This window comes from Puma concolor, chromosome A1 (genome assembly GCF_028749965.1).
Source record: "Puma concolor isolate L17-30 chromosome A1, mPumCon1.1.hap2, whole genome shotgun sequence".
Classification (NCBI taxonomy): domain Eukaryota; kingdom Metazoa; phylum Chordata; class Mammalia; order Carnivora; family Felidae; genus Puma; species Puma concolor.
In genome coordinates this window covers 136,411,474-136,430,482 of record NC_141667.1, presented here as the reverse complement: position 1 = coordinate 136,430,482, position 19,009 = coordinate 136,411,474, and the positions used below count along the sequence as shown (strand labels likewise).

Sequence of the window (19,009 nt, the reverse complement as noted above, 5' to 3'; positions counted from 1 at the left end):
CGGGAGGAGAAAGGGGCTGGTCCTCTCATGACTGCTTGTGCCATTCAACTGAGAGGTGTCGCTGGTTAACCTGACAGCTCAGGGACCAGGGCTGGGTGGATGTTATTTATCCAATCTATTACAGGGCTGTAGTTCACAAGCTACCAAGTTGGACTCTTGGCTCTGGAAATTTAATGTGTGACAGCTGCATGCAGCCAGTGGTGTCCAGCATTTTAAAAAGGTCAATTAAGAAACGGTTGATGGCGGTGCAGCTAATGACAGCCTGGAGGGGTGAGCAGGGCCGAACAAACAGAAGGGCTGAGGCGTAGATTACTGGAACGGAGTGTCGAAGGGGAGCGTGGTGGGGAGGAAATCTATTGTCATCAGCCATAAAGCACATCTGAGTTTTGCAGCGGAGAGCGGTACAGCTGTTTCCCTCCCCAGGCAGCTCGGGGAGCAGTCTGTGAACGGGAGGGTGGGGGGGCTCGGCAGACAAAGGTGACACCTGCATCCGCTTGATCGATCTGCACACAAAAATCGTTCCCCTCCTGGCCGCCTGTTCCTTTGCACTTTTCCGCTCTCCCACTTGGGGAGCATAAGGCAGAAGCTGGAGCGATATTCAGAATGTGGGTCATGTTCTAGAAATCCATATTTTAAGCATTCCCCAACGCTGGGCTCCGCCTTCTCCTCCTGGGCGTGTGGGTAGGCGGCAGGCAGGCGGATGGGGGAGCCAGCGCCAGCAAGGGCTTTCCTCAGACGACACATGTGCCCCGTGGTTTCAGTGGCTACAAATGCAGGGTGCAGTTTAGAGCCTTTACACAGTGGTGGATAAAACAGGGACAGGAAGTCCTTAGCAAAGGTCTGTTTCAGCCTGTGACTGAATTGGCTCATGGTTGGGGGAAGGCACTGTGTGGGATGCGTTTTTAAAAAAATCAGACAAAGGGGCCATAAGCTGCTAGGACAGGTTTTTTGCCACATCTACCTGTCAAGCTAGAAATTCAATAGAGCAATGGGAATGCTAATTGATATGCAAAACAGGTCCAGGGTTCCTAGAAATGTCTAATGATCCACCAGTTCCTTGTGAAGGCAGAATTAAGACATGCACTAAACGAGATGGGAGTAAGAACACCAACCTTTTTGCTTGTCTTTTTTTTTTTTTTTTTTCTTTTCTTTTTAAAACCAACTTTGGGGAAACTTCACAGGTTTTATAATTAAAAAAAAGAATGTTGCAATCAGCGGGGTTTGTCTTTCACACACTGGATATTTATTATTAGAAAATAGCTTTTATCAGCTGGCAGTATCAAACAATTCGAAAGGAGCCTGCTTCTCGCCGTAATTTTCTTTCCCTCCTTAATGAAATTTAAATAAACAGTTCACTGTAGGGAGAGTTGCCACACCTTTTTTCCCCTTTAAAAACGGAATAAATGAAGTTTAGTACAAAACATCCTCCAAATAGGCCTTGTTCTGTAGCCATTACGCTGTCCCCTTGAGTGAGAGAGAAGAAGGCAATGAAAAAGACCACTCAAGTTATCAAATTACCCCCAAAGAATCTACAGTAGAAACTGGGAAACGCATAAACTAACCCAAACCAAACTCATCCAAACCAAGAAACCAGTTGTAACGTTGGCTTTTTCGACTGTAATTATCATCTGACTTTAATATATATACTTATATATATATATATATATATATATATTTGAAATAGTAATAAAAAAGGAAGCATTGAATTGCATCTTTAGCAGGACAACCTTCCTCATAGGTTAAAGAGGTGTTCAGAAAATCCCACATAGTATCTGCTAAATAAGCATGTTTGGCAGCTGAGCAAGTATCACGTGATTGCAGCATCCATGATTTGAAGTCAAACAGCATCTGCTCTCTTCCGGCCGAGTCCGTTGCTGGGGCGATGTGCTCACAAGGCTCAGGGTGTTCTGAGACCCACGGCTTAAGGAGGGGTTCGGGAGTGGCTCAGTGCATGGCCCCCGTGTGGAGACTTCCAAAACCCCAAACAACGAGCCAACCGACCAACCACACAAGCCTCAAACAATGGTCTCCTTTGAGTTCCTCTTGACAGAATGGGGGCCCAGCAAGGACTGCTGGTTAGAAGGTACGCTGACAGACTTTGGAATGAGGAGAATCACTCTCTGATTGGTCCGACGCCATTCGTTGTACAATCGACAGTGGTATCGAAATGACACCTGGGGTCAGGAGAGGAAAAAATAAGGGAAGGTTTCAGGTAAGCAGAAGCCGAGAATCAAACCAAGGAACGGAGAACGTCGTTTACAACAGCTCTGAACAGCTGGCGGTGGTACAGCGGGGCAGGCTGCATGGGCAAAATGGCTCTTGCAAGCGGCTGAGGGTTGGGAGGTTGGGACCAACCAGAGAAAACCCATGTGTGGGCACACGCAGGGCTCCCAGGGTGACTTCCTCCATTCCCCATAATACTGGATAAAATTAGGATATGAAGAGGAAATGAGGTTCCTTTGGAGTCTGGATTTAGTTTTGGGGTAGTAGTGTTTGGGCCCCAAAGCGTCAGTTGTGAAGCAAGTTAGCCACAAGCAGTTGGGCAGAGTGGGTATAGTGCTAGCCCTCCCCTAGGTGTGGGATATGGCAATGTGTCTTTCTGGTCTTCAGGTTAAATGAGAGGGATGCTCATGTATCCTCCTGCAGGTTGGACTCTGCACAGTTCAATATTCAGACTAGCAAATGTACCCTTCGAATTGTGCCATGCACAACCTGTACAACTGTACTAGCTGGCCCTGATCGGTGAACTCCAACTGCCTGTAGCTATGGTGTTCTATGGCTTCCAGTGGGGATGCTTTGGCATGGGCACCAGGTCCCTTGATAAATTCTTCTTGAGCCAGAACCTGGGGTAGGTTCAACTTCCGTGGGCATCTGCAATGCCTTGTGCCTACCTCAACATTGCATCGAGTGCTCTGTACCTTAGTGTATTTGTTTCTCTGTCTCCCTGCTCCAGAAGCATCTTGAGAGCGTGGTTTGAGTTGTATTCGCCTGTGTAAGCCTAGCACCTAGCACGTGCCTGGCACTTAGGAAGTTGCTCAGTAAAGTTTGCTGAGTGAATAAATATCCTATGCTTTCTGATTGCAACACTGCTTCAGATTCAAGCCTCTCTTATAGAATACACAACATTATAAGCAGTCAACTGATGGCCAATTGTGGCATAACTCCGCCGAAAAGTACTTGCTTCCCATGTAAATACACTGGAATGAGACACATCTGTGGTTTGTTTTGGAGAAGGCTAGCTTACAGCATTGATGGACTGCCCAGGCAGTTCAGAGTCTGTACTTTTGAAGATGCATAAACTGTCTTTAACACTGGGGGTAGGTTCCAGTTTGGGAGCATCCAGATGACGAGGTAGGTGCTGGGAAGGAAGATGCCCGTGAGCTTAGGCTGACAAATTACCCGGTATGGGCTGTTTAATAATCTGGGGTGGGCGGTTTGGGATGATCCCGGCACAGGATCCATGGTAATCAGAGGGCTGACCTATGGTTGGACCTCAGTGTTTCTCAAGCAGAGGAGAGCACAGGCCCTTGATCAGAAAGGGCTTACCAGTCGTCTGGCAGGATCATGAAATTCACGGCCACTAGCTCAAATTTCTGAGGCTAGAAAGCAGATGCCACAGGCTGAGTGCCAGTGAGATTTGGATATGAAAATATAAGCTTCTCAACTCACACAGATGTGCTTTTCTCCAAAAGGCCCTGAACATGCCAAAGTGGATCAGGTTTTTTTTTTTTTTTTCCTTAAGCTTGATTCTCATGTATCTATTCTGTCCTGCTACTGCTTGGTGCTACTCACGAATGTGAAACGGGTAGGCTGGAAAGCCCACTGTTCGGGGCTAAGAGCAGGGAAAGAGGAGAATGCAGACAAGTACTTAAAGAGCTTTGGCAGTCCTGGAAGTCGGGAATCTGGAAATACTATAGTAAAGCTGGGTTTCCAATCAAGAGACCCTTCTTCTGGGGGTGCCTGGGTGGCTCAGTCTGCTGTGTGTCCTACTAGTGATTTTGGCTCGGGTCATGATCTCACGGTTTGTGAGTCTGACGTCGGGGTGGGAGCAGGTAGGGGGGCAGTGGGATCTCTCTCCCTCTCTGCCCCTCCCCCGCTCATTCTCGCATGCACACTCGCCCTCGCACTCTCTCTCTCTCTCTCTCTCTCTCTCAAAATAAATAAACAAAAAAGAGACCCTAGGTGCCTGGGTGGCTCAGTCGGTTAAACATCCGAGTCTTGGTTTCGACCCATGGGTTCGTGAGTTCAAGCCCCATGTCGGGCTCTGTGCTGATGGCAGGGAGCCTGCTTGGGATTCTCTCTCTCCCTCTCTCTCTCTCTCTCTCTCTCTCTCTCTCTCTCTGTTTCTCTGTTCCTCCCCTGCTTATGCTGTCCCTGTCTCTCTCAAAAATAAATAAACTTAAAAAACAAAAGAGACCCTTCTGTATGTTAAAGAGCCGTGCATGCTGGACCTCAGTAAGCAGAGAAATAGCTGTGGGCGTCTGCAGATAGCTCCTTTTCTGATGCTGGGAGCAGACCCTGGGCTCTCGGGCCAGGCACCCCAGGCTTGGATCCCATCCTCTGCCTAGCGGCTCCACATTTGGGAGTGTTGCTTACCATCCCCAAGCTTGAGTATCCTCAGCTGCAAAATGTGAATGGTGGTATCTCAGAGTGCACAGAAAGCACTTAGCACAGTGCCTCACGTGCGCTAGTGTTCTCGGCCTGTTATTTTTGATGTGTTAAATATGGAAAGGAAGACAGTTTTGTGACGCTCCTTCTTAGACACAGGGGAACTGGGGGAAAAAGAGAAAAACAGGGCTGTTTCCCTTGCTCTCAGCGTGGCGGGGGGTCAGCAGCAGGTTGCATCACCTGGGAGCTTGTTAGAACATCAGAATTTTGGGTTCCACCCAGACCTAAGGAATCAGAGCGTGCATTTTAACAAGATCCCTAGGTGATTCACAGATACATTCCAGCCTGAGAAGCACTGCTTCAGGCGACCCAGGAGTCAACAACTTAGCAGTTCTCCTGGTGCCTTGGCCAGGAGGTAGAAAAATCAGCCCGCTTGTTGAGACAAACAAATGAGATCTTATTATGCATTAATCTATCTTCATCGCCGTTAACCATCACAGTCTGCAGGCAAATTCAATCAATAAGAAGAAAGCATCATATAAAGATGACTTCTTATCGGGGGACAGTAAAATAGATTGGGGCATGATGCAGACGGGGCCTTGGGTTTGCGCTTGCCCTGGGTTCAAGCTGAGCCTGGACCAGGAGCTCCAAGACGCCCCCTCCCTGCAGTGGGGCAGAATAGGAAGAAGGGAGGTTTGATTTAGAGAAAAAAAAAACAGGCAGTGACAGAAAAATAAACAACACAAACCAAAAAGAAGCTGTGGCAACTGTAACATTAGGAACTTCGTTTAGATATTTCTTAAATGTGTGAGTTTTTAATTTTTTATTTTGAGAGAGAGAAAATCCCAAGCAGGCTCTGCCCTGTCAGCATGGAGCCTGACTGGGGGCTCCATCCCATGAACTGCGAGATCATAACCTGAGCCTACATCGTAAGTCAGATGCTTAACCAACTGAGCCACCCAGGCGGCCCAAATGTCTGAGGTTTTAAGAAGAAAGGAGGAAGCAAGAGCACAGGGCCACTATTCTAAAAATACTGTTCCTTTTGGGGTGGGTTTCTTAAGGTGTATTCATTTCTTTGTCCAAAGGGTATTTATTAACCTGTTGTGGACCAGATCCTGCGAAGAGCTGTGGTCACAGACTGGGCAAGGAGGGCTAGACTACATCAGCATCCACCTCTCCCTGTCAGGGAGGGGACAGGCTGTTACCTAAGGTCTACTGTAACGTCACGGCAGGGTTTGGGAAATCTCGTTACGGATTTTTTATTCTGCCCTTTCTCTCCAGAGGTTTTGGCATGATTGAGGCTTGCTGATGGGGCCAGGGCCTTGTAAGTCACCTTCCCAGAAACGGACTGCTGCTCCCTGAACTCTGGCTGTACCGCGGAGGTGGGCTGTGTGAGCAAATGGGATGCGGAGCAGGACTGGGCACGGGGTCACATTCAACCCCCTCAGGCTACCGTGGGCTATTTGGGCTGCGGCTCAGCCAGCCGGCAGTGACCCTTGTTGGACAATGTCCTACGGAAGGTTTCCCCGTGTTATAAGGAGAATTCAAATGACTACCCCATCGGGCTGGGAGCAAGCCAGAGGAGACAGATCACTCATTCATTCCATTCTGTGCCTTAACTGGTTTCTGTGCTGAGTGCTGGTTCCATCAGGGACGCGGTGAGCTGAGGGGCTTCCCCCGGGTCACAGCACCGCCCCCCCCGCCCCCCTGCTCCCCACCTCTCAACGGGAGCTAATTATAAGTGCCACCCTGGATGTCTTCCTAACGCTGAGCGTGGACTCATCTCTCATCCGGCTTTTGACTATGCATGGAGCTCAAGTGGTTTGTGATGTGGGCGGTGACGTTTCTGGGGCACCTCTCCCCGGGATCTCGGCGGAGATGGCTCGCGCCCTGGACTCCGGGGTCCCTGGTACGGGTTTCCGCACGGCAGGTTCCAGAAGGCCCAGCTCCCCTGAGTTGCGCCAGATCTGCGCACAGACTGCAGAGGCAGGCCGGCTGACTCTGAGATGGTGGGGAGGCTGTGTGTCCCCCTTCGCTGCGCCCGTGAGGCCCTTTCAGGAAGGCTCCTCTGAGTAGCTGGGCTGGGACTGACACCGTGTTTGTTTACCTAAGACATTTTCACAGCATATTCTCCCAAAGCCTGACAGCTTGTTTACAATGGGTTTCTGCCGGAGGGCACTTTCCACGTGCTGTCAGCTCCTGACTTACGGCTCCTGCCAGGGCTGCTGGGTGCAGCATTTATCAGGGAGGGAGTTAGTCTAGATTCAGTAACTACTGTCGCGGGGCGTCGCGGTTTCCGCAACAGTCAAAGGGGAGAAAGCCTTTCTTTCCCTCCAAACGCTTTGCATCTTGTAGACGGCTGGGCATGCAGAGGAAGAAAGCCCTGTGCCTGTTCTGGGTGCTCTGATAAATGTTCCCGAAGTTTCCGCGCCTAATCATCACAGCATCGGGACCCAGGGTCTGTCGCCTGCTCCTCCACCTTTTTGCATAAGGCTGGTCAGAGAGGTTAAGTACTCTGTTCAGAGTTACACAGCTATTAGGATGTAAATCTTAGGTCCAACCACAGGGCCTTTGGATTCTAAATGCATATGTGCTCTTACCATGCAGCACTGCCTCTTGGAAACATTTCTGGAATAGAATATGTTCTCATTCTCCTGAAAGAGCCCTTGCTAGGTACCTTTCCCACCCAATCCCCTCTTTCATCTAAGATGGGTCGCATCCACATTCCCCTAGGATAACCTTTCCTTCCCTTTCCTTCCCTTTCCTTTCCCTTCCTTTCCCTTCCCTCCCCTCCCCTCCCCTCCCCTCCCCTCCCCTTCCTTTCCTTTCCTTTCCCTTCCTCCTCCACCCTTCTTTTCCTCTTTTGTAGTGGGAGTGGGAGCTGGTGGGGCTGGGTTTGGAAGGCAGAGGAAAGGAGCAAGTGTGAGCAAGTGCTAGAAGCTTCCACATGCTGACACACTGTGCTACGGGATATGAGAGTGGTACACTCTGGACAGGAAATACATATTAAATAACAATGGAATGTGTTCAGATTAGAAATGAGCAGGCACAGGAGAGTAATGCCAGGAAGCAGGGGGCCTGGTTTCTGAAACTGTTGTAGAGGCTAGTGACGCTCTTCGCTGCGGGTCCCAGAGGGAAACATAAAGCATGAGATCAATGCCGTGCCAACTGGTGCCCAAGCCATCAACTCACTTCATGAGTTCAGTGAACGGAAAGAACAGAGATGTTTAAGAATTCTTCCTCATGTACAGCAGGCACACTTATTGGGAACTGGTTTTCTTTGGTGGCGGCTTCTCATCTAGATAAATGAGTGTTTTTATGGGCAGCAGAGTCAATATCCCGACACAGAGAATAATCATCAGGCAAAGTGCAGCCCCACGTCCAACAAAGACTTGAGGCTGCGTCAGGAAGTAAGAAGAAAATAACCAGCAGGAGGATTCATGATGTGCGCAGGCAGTGACAGCAACAGTGGCCGAATGCATCATTCATAATACACTACAATCCCAGCAAAAGTGAGGAACATAAACCAGAGAAAGGAAACGCCATGCCTCATAACGGATGGAGTCCTAGAACGCTGGAGGGGAGAAATGTCTGGGGTGTGTGTGTTTGACTGATGGGCTCTCAGAAGCTGGGGCTTTTTCTTTACTTGATCTGCTCTTCCCAGCAGCACACCTACGTGTACACACACACACACACACACACACACACACACACACACACGCACACACGTGGTAATAAATCGCATCAGACTCTCTCACCAGCACCTGCAGGTCTGTCTCCCACGGGGCAGATAGGACATGTGACGGACAAGAGGGAAGTCTGCGCCAGCCTTGGGGCAGCCAGCTCCAGCTGCTCTGACCGCCCCCCCCCTCCCCGGACGGTGGGCCATACTTACTAGTGTCCAAAAGAGGTAAATAGTGAAGAGTGCGACAGTGAGTGCAATCAGTCCGACGGCCTCCAGCCGACTGCTAAAGTGCAGGTGGTCCACAGCGCCCCGCAGGCAGAGCCAGCCCGAGATGGTGGCCAGTGGAGTTATGAACAAGAAGCACACCATGTCTCCAAACAGAGTCCGCTTCTCATGCTGGGGGCCTGGGTTTCTGAGCCACTGCCGGGGAAAAGGGAGGAGAGAGAAGAGAAAAGCAAGGTCACGGTTAAATGCCAGGATGGCATGGAGATACACTACCCACAAGCTGTCTTCTTCTTCAGGAAACTGGGAACGGGCACTTCTGACCCATGCTGAGATCACAAGGCAGCATTAAGGGCTCATTCCCAGGCCCCGCCTCACCGGATTATAGTGACTATGGTGATAATTTAACGTGACAATAGTGATGATGATAAAAACAATAATTTGAACAGTGTCCTTGCTGTCGATGGCCTGCTGTTTCTGAAACGATGGTTATCATTTTAAATAGCAACCCCATGGGAAGGTAGAGAGGATGTTATTTCTGGAAGGTAATAGCTGAGATAGAAAAAGTGCTGTCATGTGGCCAAAGCCTTCCAGGATCTTGGCTCTGGGAGATGTCTACAGGAAAGGGTTAACTCAGCAGGCCGGGGTGGCTCAAATTGTGCATGTTCCCCTGAAAGACCCGTTTTCAAGACTGGCTCTTCAGAAATGAGCTCTGAGTCCTGGCAATATTTTGCCTTTTACGAGTGTCTTTGTTTGCCTGAGGCCTTGGGCCATATGGTAAGAGTATAATGAAATAGTTTATGCCAACAGCGTGATTTATGCTGAACACCTATGTTCGCTGTGGGGGCTGGAATATGAGCAGCTGAGGTCAGTCATGCAGGCGCTGAATGCCTATGTGACCGACCCCAATAAACACCCTGGACACCAAGGCTTGGGTTGATAACGCTTGGTATGTGTTGTCACAAATTGTTGCTAGAAAAATATTAAGCAGATTTGTATGACATTACTGGGAGGGGACACCTGGGAAGTCGCACCTGGTTTCTTCTGAACTTCACCCCGTCCATGCACCCTTTCCTTCTGCTGATTTTAGTTGGTGTCCTTTTGCTGTAATAAATTGTAACCATGAGTAAAAGAGCTTTTCTGATTCCTGTGAGTCCTTCTACTCAGTCATGGAGCCTGACGGTAGTTTTGGGGATCCCCCACAGAGTGAGACTCATGTGACTCCATGAACTGAGTGATGCCCCTCCTTGTTAGGACCCTGGACCTCCTCCTTAGGGTGGTCCCTGACGTTTTAATCGGGTTGCCCTCCTGACTGAGTCAACCCCAAAAAAGGGTGGGCAAAACTTTGTGGTTGTTGAAAGACCAGAGAGGAGAATTCCTACAGGAGGGGAACAGAGTTGCTGGGGAACTCAGTTGGGGAATTGCTGAATGCCTGCTGAAATGTTCTCCATAATCCATTCTGGGAAAAGTCATGCTTACGTATGGGTGTTGGTGCACGACAGTAATGACGTCAGGTGGCTTTTCTTCAGATTGGCATTGAAACATGTCTCCAAATACCCCTGCCTCACTACCCCATGTAGTAGTGGCTGTGCCCAAAGGGTCCAGAGGAGGGGGGGTTGAGCACAGTTAGGGGTGGGAGTGGCAAGAGACGCAGGCCGAGTCTGTTTTCCATCTTGTTTCCTAAACGAACGGGGGCTTAGCTGTGCCGTGGGCTGGCCCCCAAATGGGAGCACTGTGGGCTGCTGAGCACACATTCCAAATGGCCAGGGCTGCAGTTCCCACAGAAACATTGGTGGGTGAAAGCATCATGACAGGGGATATGAGAGTAGATGGTGCACAGTGGAGAGTAAAGGGAAGGCCATGGTCAAGGGCAGGAGGAAGAGACAGAGGAAGCAAGGTGAGGACAGAGCAATGGAAGGGCCAGCAAAAGCTTCAGGGAGTGACCAGAGGAGATGGGTGGCAGGGAGAGATGGTAAAAGGCAAGGAAGAGCTTTTCTGAAAGGTACCCTTTCCTTGAGTGTTTGCCTGGGGCCAATATTAAACCCACAGTGCCCAACATACCAGTTTCCAGGGACAACCCACCTTACCATTGTGCTGAGATGCTGAAAGAAGTCAACCTCAGCTCAGTAATGAGGAGGCAACTTGTCTGTGAATATAAATACAGCATTATAAAAAATTTCACATAAATCCCTAAGTGATCAAGTGCGAATGATGCTGACCCTGCTGCCTGTTGTCATGTTACCTTACACATCTCAGCAGCTTCAGAAAAATTCAAAGAGCTCTTATTAATTAACATTTTCTTGCCTAAACACTGGGAATATCGATCGCTGTGAGGTGGAAAGGGGAAATCAGGTACGATTATCCTAATTTTATGGAGGCTCAGTGAGGTTAAATGATCGCTCCAGGGGATTCGGAGGTCAAACTGAGGAGAGGACTCACATCGCTTCCCTCTTGCTCAAGTGTCCTATCAGTAAAATACTCGAAAAATATTAAAATTGCAAGACATGCAGAAATCCAGATCCTTAAACAATTTTGCTCGAATCGCAGCAACCTCATTCCCCTTGCAGATTTTCCCTGGAAGCAGATCTGGAAGCCTGGCCTCCCTTGTTGGAACATAGGAAATTCTCAGTAAATATGCAACAGATGTTCACAGACAAGCCGACCTCCCTGGCAAAGACTTTCCTCAATTTCTTCTGCTTGGGAATTCGGAATGCATTTTATGAAAATTAATTTAGAATTTTACTTATCTGTGTGGCCCTTAACATGACCCAGTGAAATGACTCAGGTGTGGAAGGAGGTAATTACAAGTCACTAGTTATCTCTGTCTGGTGTAAGATAAATTACAAAGGCAAGATGATTATTACTAATGCTGGTTCCTGGTTTCTCAGTTTCTAGTTGTGCTCTGATTTTCTATATTCTTTTTTTTAGATGTTTATTTATTTGGAGAGAGAGAGAGAGAGAGAGAGCTAAGAACGAGTGTTGGCAGGGGAGGGGTAGAGGGAGAAGGAGAAAGAATCTCAAGCAGGCTCCATGCTCACCATGGAGTCCAGCATGGGGCTCGATTCCACGACTGTGAGATCATGACCTGAGCCAAAATCAAGAGTCAGCTGCTTAATTGACAAAACCACCCAGGCGCTGGTGATTTTCTATATTCTTCAAAATTTTTCAGGCCTTTTTATATATCCATTATCACCCAAAATCTGGACTCTGCACATTATTAGCTATAAATATATGTGTGTTTATAAATGTATATATATATATGTATATAATATATATGTGTATGTATTGTATGTATACATATAATATATACATATATATGTGTGTTTATAAATGTATGTATATAAATATATATTTATAGTTAATGTGCAGAATCCAGACCATGAGTCATATAAATTTGCTCAACTTACTCTTTATGTTGTTTGCTGCTGGGTCATATTTAAGTATGAAGTTGTTTTTCTTTTTTTTTTTTAAGTAAGCTCTGTGCCCAGCTTGAGGCTCGAACTCATGACCCTGAGATCAAGAGCTGAATGCTGTACCAACTGAGCCAGCCAAGTGCCCAGGTATGAAGTTACACCCTAGGTAGCGTTATATCAAAATCGGTGACTTCTTCAGAATCCCAGGTGTCATTTATGTTTTACACAAATGTTAAGTCCCATGAACAGGACCACTGGTAGTATCTGTTGCTGAGAAAAACCCTGCCCTCTGCCACAGTAAGAATGTCTGTCAAAGCATCCAAGTTGGTCGAGAACAGGATATTTATACAAGCAGAGATTATAACTGAGAAAATCTGATTACACCTCAAATTTCCAGCAAGCGGGGGGATGTCTAAATAAATTAGGAAAACAAAATAAATTATGGAATTTACTTAGAGCAGAATACCATCGAGTAATTTCAAATGATAATGCACATTTTATATTTCCTGACATGATGTACTGCTGAGCAGGAAGAGTTCTACTGGACAGAATGTGTAGTAAGATCCTGTATATATGATGAGATAGTTACATACACACAGACATTTACAAAGATTTACAAAGACATTACCTACAAAGATGGAGTGGATTTACACAGACAAAGACCAGAATGATACCCAGCAAGATAGTGGCTATTCTTGATGGTGGAATCATGAATGGCCTTTAATTTTTTTTCACTTTGTATGTATTCTCTAAAATGAACATGGATTCGCCATGTAGCTACGCATGTATGTATTAGTTGTGTACGAAACATTGGGAAAGAGAGAGGGGGACCCTGACTGAGAGACAGGGAGAGAAGAGGGAGGGAGCTGTCTAGCTAGTGCTTAGCAAACTATAGCAGTAAAAAAATAAGAAGAAAAATAAATAGTACTGACAGATGTTTGGGGCAAGCTCAGTGCTAGAAATCCGAGTTTATTATGCACTATCTCCCTGAGTCCTTGCAATAACTCTCTGAAGCATGTGCTAACATCATCCCCATTTTACAGATGCCGACACTGGGGAACAAAGAATAACTGACCTATGGGTGGACAGCAAGTAGGTGGCCGAGGCAGGATTCAAACCAGCCTCACTTTGCTGTTCCTTGATTTCCATGCTTACATTTTCTTTCTGCACCAAATGGCACTTGTGTGTATGTGTGTGTGCACGCGCAGTCACTAGATTTTTTGCAAGCTTTCAGCGAGGTGGGATATGGTAAATCCTGCCATTTTACTGTTTCATCAGGTAGGTGAAGGACTGGCTGGCCAGGATGGTATCGTGGTAACTTTATAAAATATTCTCCGGCTACTATTCCGTTCTATGTGAATTCTCTTACCAGATCACAATGCGGTCCAATCTGTGGGCGTTGAATCACAGCTTCACTTTGGCATAATTCGTAACAGACAAAGGGTTGATCTCAATTATTGTTCACTGTGGTTTTTTGCTCCTCTGTGTCTCCTGCCTCTCTAATCAGTTCTACGTATTATACACAGAATATTAAACCTATTCTGTAGCAGTATCTTCATTTCCCAAACATTTAATAAAAGAGCAGCCTTCGGCAGAATGGCAGGTTTGTTTGTATGTCTGTGTTGCCACCCGACCTGACCTGAGGTGGACCCTTTAGAACACTGGCATCTCGCACGTTCAGCATTTACAATGCTAAATCAATGACAGGAGCTTATGTTGACTCACACCTTGTGAAATGCAGAGCACTCTCTTATATGCCACATGAAGTAATTGCTTTACTCTCTGATAATCTTTGAAGGCGGTGCCACTACACCACCATTTTACCGATAGGGAAACTGAGGCACAGAGAAGAGTGGTGTTGGCTTTGGTCCATGCACTCTAGCTCTAAAGACTGTGCTCCAAAACAATCTGTTCTGTCATCATTCTTTTTTTATTTTTTATTTTTTTTTTAATGTTTATTTCTGAGAGAGAGAAAGAAAGAGAGAGACAGCGTGAGCATGAGTGGGGGCGGAGCAGAGAGAGGGAGACACAGAATCCGAAGCAGGCTCCAGGCTCAGAGCTGTCAGCACAGAGCCCAATGTGGGGCTGAAACTCACGAACTGCAAGATCTTGACCTGAGCCGAAGTCGGACGCTTAACCGACTGAGCCACCCAGGCGCCCCTCCGTCATCATCCTTGAAGAGGCTTTAGTTTAACATTGGTCTTCTGCTTATACTTGGGGGTTAGCTGTGGCCGATGTTTGAGAATACTAATTTATTTGGCATCTCTCACCTGGCCGGCTCACCTCCTTGGCCGCCAGGGGATCTGTCGGCAACCTGGGCACCCTTCCGGCCTTCTGTTCTCTGCTTCCATCAGAAACGTAAAGCAGGGAGACTGCACCATTAAAAGCCCTGGCACTGAGCTGCCTATTTTTCTGTGGTGATCTCATTCCAATCGCTAACTCGTTCCTGAACCCGGAGATTGATCTGCTCTTGGAAATACGTACAAAAACCAACCACTCAACCAACCATCTAAACAAAACAGAACCCCGTCCCATGGTAATCAGCACTGTAGGGCCATAGACAGCAGAGGGAATGAAAGCATCATTCCACCGGTGACACAGCATCACTCACTGGCCGTAAGTGTACATCCAAGGTGAGCCGGGAACCAGTGATTCCTTTCAAGGTGGAGTAACTGTGGGTTCGGATATAATTACAGTGTCAATTTGTTAAATCCCTTCTTGGGGAGTAGGGGCAAAGGGGGTGCAGTGCTATAGGACATTAGATTCTGCCTCCCAGCCTCCGAGTTAATCGGCTTAAATCCTCAAGGCAGATAGGACAGCCTGCAGGTCAGTTTGTACTAGAACCAGATTACACTCTGGTGGCTAATAGCTCTGATCGATTACAGCCTTCCCCATGAATCTCCTTAATGAGAAACCATCACGAGAATGGGAGAAACTGATAGAAGGGATAACAACTGATAGGACCACCACAAATTTATGGAGAGGAAAAAGAAAAAGAAGGCATGGTCTCACAATGTTGTCTCATGTGGGTTTATCCGCTTGAGTGTCTCTTGTTAATATGACACTTGGCAGAGTTGTTAACCAAGGGCTTACCTTCCTTGGGATGGGTCTTATTTTTGAAGCCCAACTCATTTTACACTAAGCTGTCTTGCTTGCCTGGGGAGCGGCGAAGTGGAAGGGGCAGTGCTGTGATTAGACGGTAGATGATGGGTCCTTTCCATGATTTAGAAATGACCGTGAAACATGAAAACCATGCATTTCAGTTAATGGAGGCACAAAAGAGAACAAAAACAAACAAACCTACTCCTACCGGTGTTCTCAATCCCTGAATTCCAGTCTGTCAGTCAATTTCCAGGACAGCTGAAGTCTCACAGAAAGAAATTCCGATGCCGGGGAGCTGAGGAGATGCTTGTTTGGGACATCCATCAGTGGATGCTGACACTGCTCACAGCAATGCGCCTCAAATGAAAACTTCACAGAGGATTTGCTCATGATCCTAAAATGTCCTTCTCCAGCCTTGGCCTCTGTCCAAAGCTCCAGATGCGCATATTCAACAGCCCGCTCAACATCTCCACTTAGATGACTAACAGGCGACTTAAACTCAATCCGTCCGAAACAGAACTCTTGATTTAGTACTTAACTTCACAACCTCTCTTTTCTCCACGTCTCCTCCATCTCAGTGAATGACATCACCACCCACCCAGTCGCTCAGCCATCCATTTCCTTTCTGTCTTGTGCCTAGCCCTCCAGGAAGTCCTATCAGCACCACCTTCAATAAGTCTGGAGTCTGTGCACTTCTTCCCACGTCCACTGCCTCTATCCCCGGGCCACGATCATCTCTTACTTGGGAGGCAATAGCCTCCCGGCTTCCATTCTGGCTTCCCTACAGTCCGGCCCCAAAACCAGGGAGAGAGACCTTGTACATACATCAGTCAGAGGATTTTGAACCTTTGCTTAAGGCTCTCCAGTGGTCAGAACTGTGTCTGTACTCTTGACCTAGGACTACAAGAAGACCTGACCTCACACCTGCTTACCTCTCTGACTACGTCTCCTACCACCTCTCCCCCTTCATTTCCAACCTTTACCCTGTGGCTGTTCCCGTATGGGAGGCAGGCTTTGTCCACATTCTTGTACGGTTGGCTCCTTCCGATCACTTAGGTCTCAGCTCAGAGGGTAACTTAGCACTGCAAACACTCCTGAACCTACAAACAGTGCCTTGCTCTATTTTCTACAGAGCACATGGCACTCTCTGAAAAGATGCTCTCTTTATTTATTTGTTTGTTCCCTTGTTTACATTTTGTTCCCTACTTCAGTGAGAACTCCGTGATGACAGGGACTTCATTTTTGTTCATTATTGCATGCCTCAATCCAAGAACAGTGCTGGAATGCAGTCGATGCTTAATGAAAATGAATGAGCAAACATCTGGATGCCAGGACCCCTGACCAGAAATGATCTTACAATATGAGTTAGACCAATGAAATTGGTTGGTAAAGAGACACTTTTGTTGGTGAGTAGACATCAAGTGCTGAGGTTCACTGCGTTCAGCCTTCTGGACGGGAGATGGTATTCCTGAACATTTTGCTCTTTGTAGGTTTCCAAGAGAAATATCTACATGTTGTTTTGTTGCTATGAGGTGTAAAACCTGTATTTTCTGTTCAAGCTTTTTTTCCCCCTGAGATGTAAATAATTGTGGAATGCCATCTATTTCTCCATAGGTCATGAGATAGCATGACAAATACACTAAATTATTTAAGGTCCTTTCTAGTGTTTTAGTCACAATTACTATCTTTTTTTATACCCCCCTCCCCCCTTTTTTTTTTACTACCTTGAACTACATGAGAATGAGACAATATCAGATGCCCATTTAAAAATTATACAACCCCGGCTCAACCAAAAATATGTACTGAGTGACTATTATGTGCCAGATACGTTCACTGAATTTAATAACACCAGCTGGTGTTGTTATTCCCATTTTGAATTACGATATTAAGCCTCATTGATGTTGAGGTACTTGTTCAAGGTTACAGGGCAGAGGAGCCAGGGTTTGAGATCTCCAGCCTAATGTTCTTTCAGCTCTTTCTTTCAGCTTGCTTTTGCACTACATACAATCTTACCCAAAATTTTTTTTATTAAAAAAATGCTTAAGGTGGCTCAGTCAGTTAAGCATCTGACTCTTGATTTCAGCTCAGGTCATGATCTCACGGTTGGTGAGATTGAGCCCCATGTTGTTGACAGTGCAGAACCTGCTTGGGATTCTCTCTCTCTCTCCCTCTCTCTCTGCCCCTCCCTGCTGCACGCACTCTCTGTCTCTCAAAATAAATGAACATTAAAAAATGTTTAGTTGAAGTGTAATAATGGACGTATAATGCTATACAGTATCAGTTTCACATATAACTACATGAAATCTTGATCCTAATTTGTTTGCCCGTACAGGCTGGGGAAGTAGCCGGAGGAGACAGGAGACTGCTTCTAGTGTCCCCTGTTGGCTCCCCCAAATGCTGTGTGACCCTCATCCAGTTTTTTCACCTCTCTGGGGGCAGTAAAATAACAGAGGTCCCTCTCACAGGGGTGAGGAAGGTTCAGCTTCGAAGGGAGTGGTGCAAGACCGTCTCTCTTTGGCTCAAGTTCCCACTTCTGTTCAAAACATCAGGTTCAACTAGAGACTGGGTGTATCATCTTCTGAGCTCGGGCTGTGTGTTTGCTGCTCCCTAAACGTCTTTCCATCTGTGCAAGCAACACCTCACACTTGACACGGTCCACAATGGGGCACTGGGTTCACCTCCATCACCCAGCTCCCGCCTGCATTGTCCCAGACCTGGGCGTTGCAAGACCAATACTGGTGGCTCTGGTGCACACCCTCGACCCCATCCTTCCTCGATGCCCCACCCCCCACATGCAACCAATCAGCAGGTCCTGTTGGTTCTTCTGGAATACATCTTGAACTCGTTCGCGTCTCTCTCTCTCTCCAGTGTCACTAGTCTTCCAAGCCACTACTCTCCCCTGAGCCACATAATTGCCTCCTCACCCTCCTGTTCCTGTTATCCGAGAATCCAGTGTCTGCACAGCAGCAAACTCACATCACTTCTCTTGCTTAGAATTCCCTGGCGGCTCCCCAGGGCATGTAGTCTAAGGCTTCTGAACGGCCCACAAGCCCTGTGTGTTTGTACCCTGGGCTCTGCAGACCCCCAAGCAGGCCAAGGACAGGATTCATGGGATCTGTGATTGGGGGGATTTTCACAGCCTCTAATTGAAATCTGGCATCTCACTGAGTTATGCAGAAGATCTTATGGGTTGGAGCAGCACTTGTGGCTTTGTGATCAATAAAAAAATCACAGCTGTTTCCCATCCCATTAAACTGTTGCAGACATCTTGACATATTGCTCCTTCATGGTTGGTTATTAGATCTGCCACAGAATGTGTTAAAGAAGCACTTCGATTTTATATCCCAGCTTTTGTCTTTTTAATACTTTGATCGCTGTGTTATAATGTAATGGGTTGTCCCTGTATTCCTACGTTTTTTTATTTTATGTAATTAAAAACATGATCTGAGAGAAGGGATCCACAGACTTCAACAGACTGCCACTGGGTCCTCTATGGAAAAGTTTAGGCACCTGGAATCTGGTTCCTCTGATCTCTCAAGCAATGCTCCTTCTTTTTCCATGTTTCTTCCTGATTCAGAAAAGCGTGAGGACCTCTGCAGGGGTTCTCTTCTGTCTAGTACTCTCCTTCCCATGGCCAGCTCCTTCTTGGCCACACCTCTACTCAAAGATCATTCTTCAGAGAGGACTTCACGAATCACCATGCATTCTCTCACCACGTTACTCTTCACAACAACTTGTTTCTTTCTTTATAACTTTTATCACCATCAGAAACAACCTTTTTATTCATTTGTTTATCCCATGTCTTTCTCCCCAGCGGGTAAGCTCTCTTAGTACATAATAACATTCTCCTGGCGTGTTCAGTTATAAAATTCCCGCTTCCTGAAATACTTAGTTTGTGCTTGATAAATATTAGCTGAAGAAGAATATAAATCCTCCTGACTCACAGGATCACTTTGAGTGGAAACAGGATGAGTTTAAC

The 19,009-nt window shown here is 46.9% G+C and overlaps 1 protein-coding gene and 1 long non-coding RNA gene across 6 annotated transcripts in view; one reads left to right on the top strand and one right to left on the bottom strand.

Annotated features, from left to right (window-relative positions):
- Positions 1–19,009, top strand: part of LOC147584497 (uncharacterized) — a 112,375-nt gene that overhangs the window by 23,746 nt on the left and 69,620 nt on the right. For all 5 annotated transcript variants that reach the window (XR_015250469.1, XR_015250467.1, XR_015250470.1 and 2 more), the window contains exon 2: positions 11,988–12,075. This is a non-coding gene — a long non-coding RNA (uncharacterized LOC147584497). The remainder of the gene's footprint in view (positions 1–11,987; positions 12,076–19,009) is intronic.
- The window catches only part of MARCHF3 (membrane associated ring-CH-type finger 3), a 149,770-nt gene continuing 131,981 nt past the window's right edge, over positions 1,221–19,009 (bottom strand). The window contains exons 4-5 of the mRNA XM_086705077.1: positions 8,504–8,713; positions 1,221–2,174 (exon numbers count right to left, since the gene is read on the bottom strand). Of these exons, the coding sequence (XP_086561203.1) occupies positions 2,016–2,174; positions 8,504–8,713 (369 nt within the window). The 3' untranslated portion in view covers positions 1,221–2,015. The remainder of the gene's footprint in view (positions 2,175–8,503; positions 8,714–19,009) is intronic.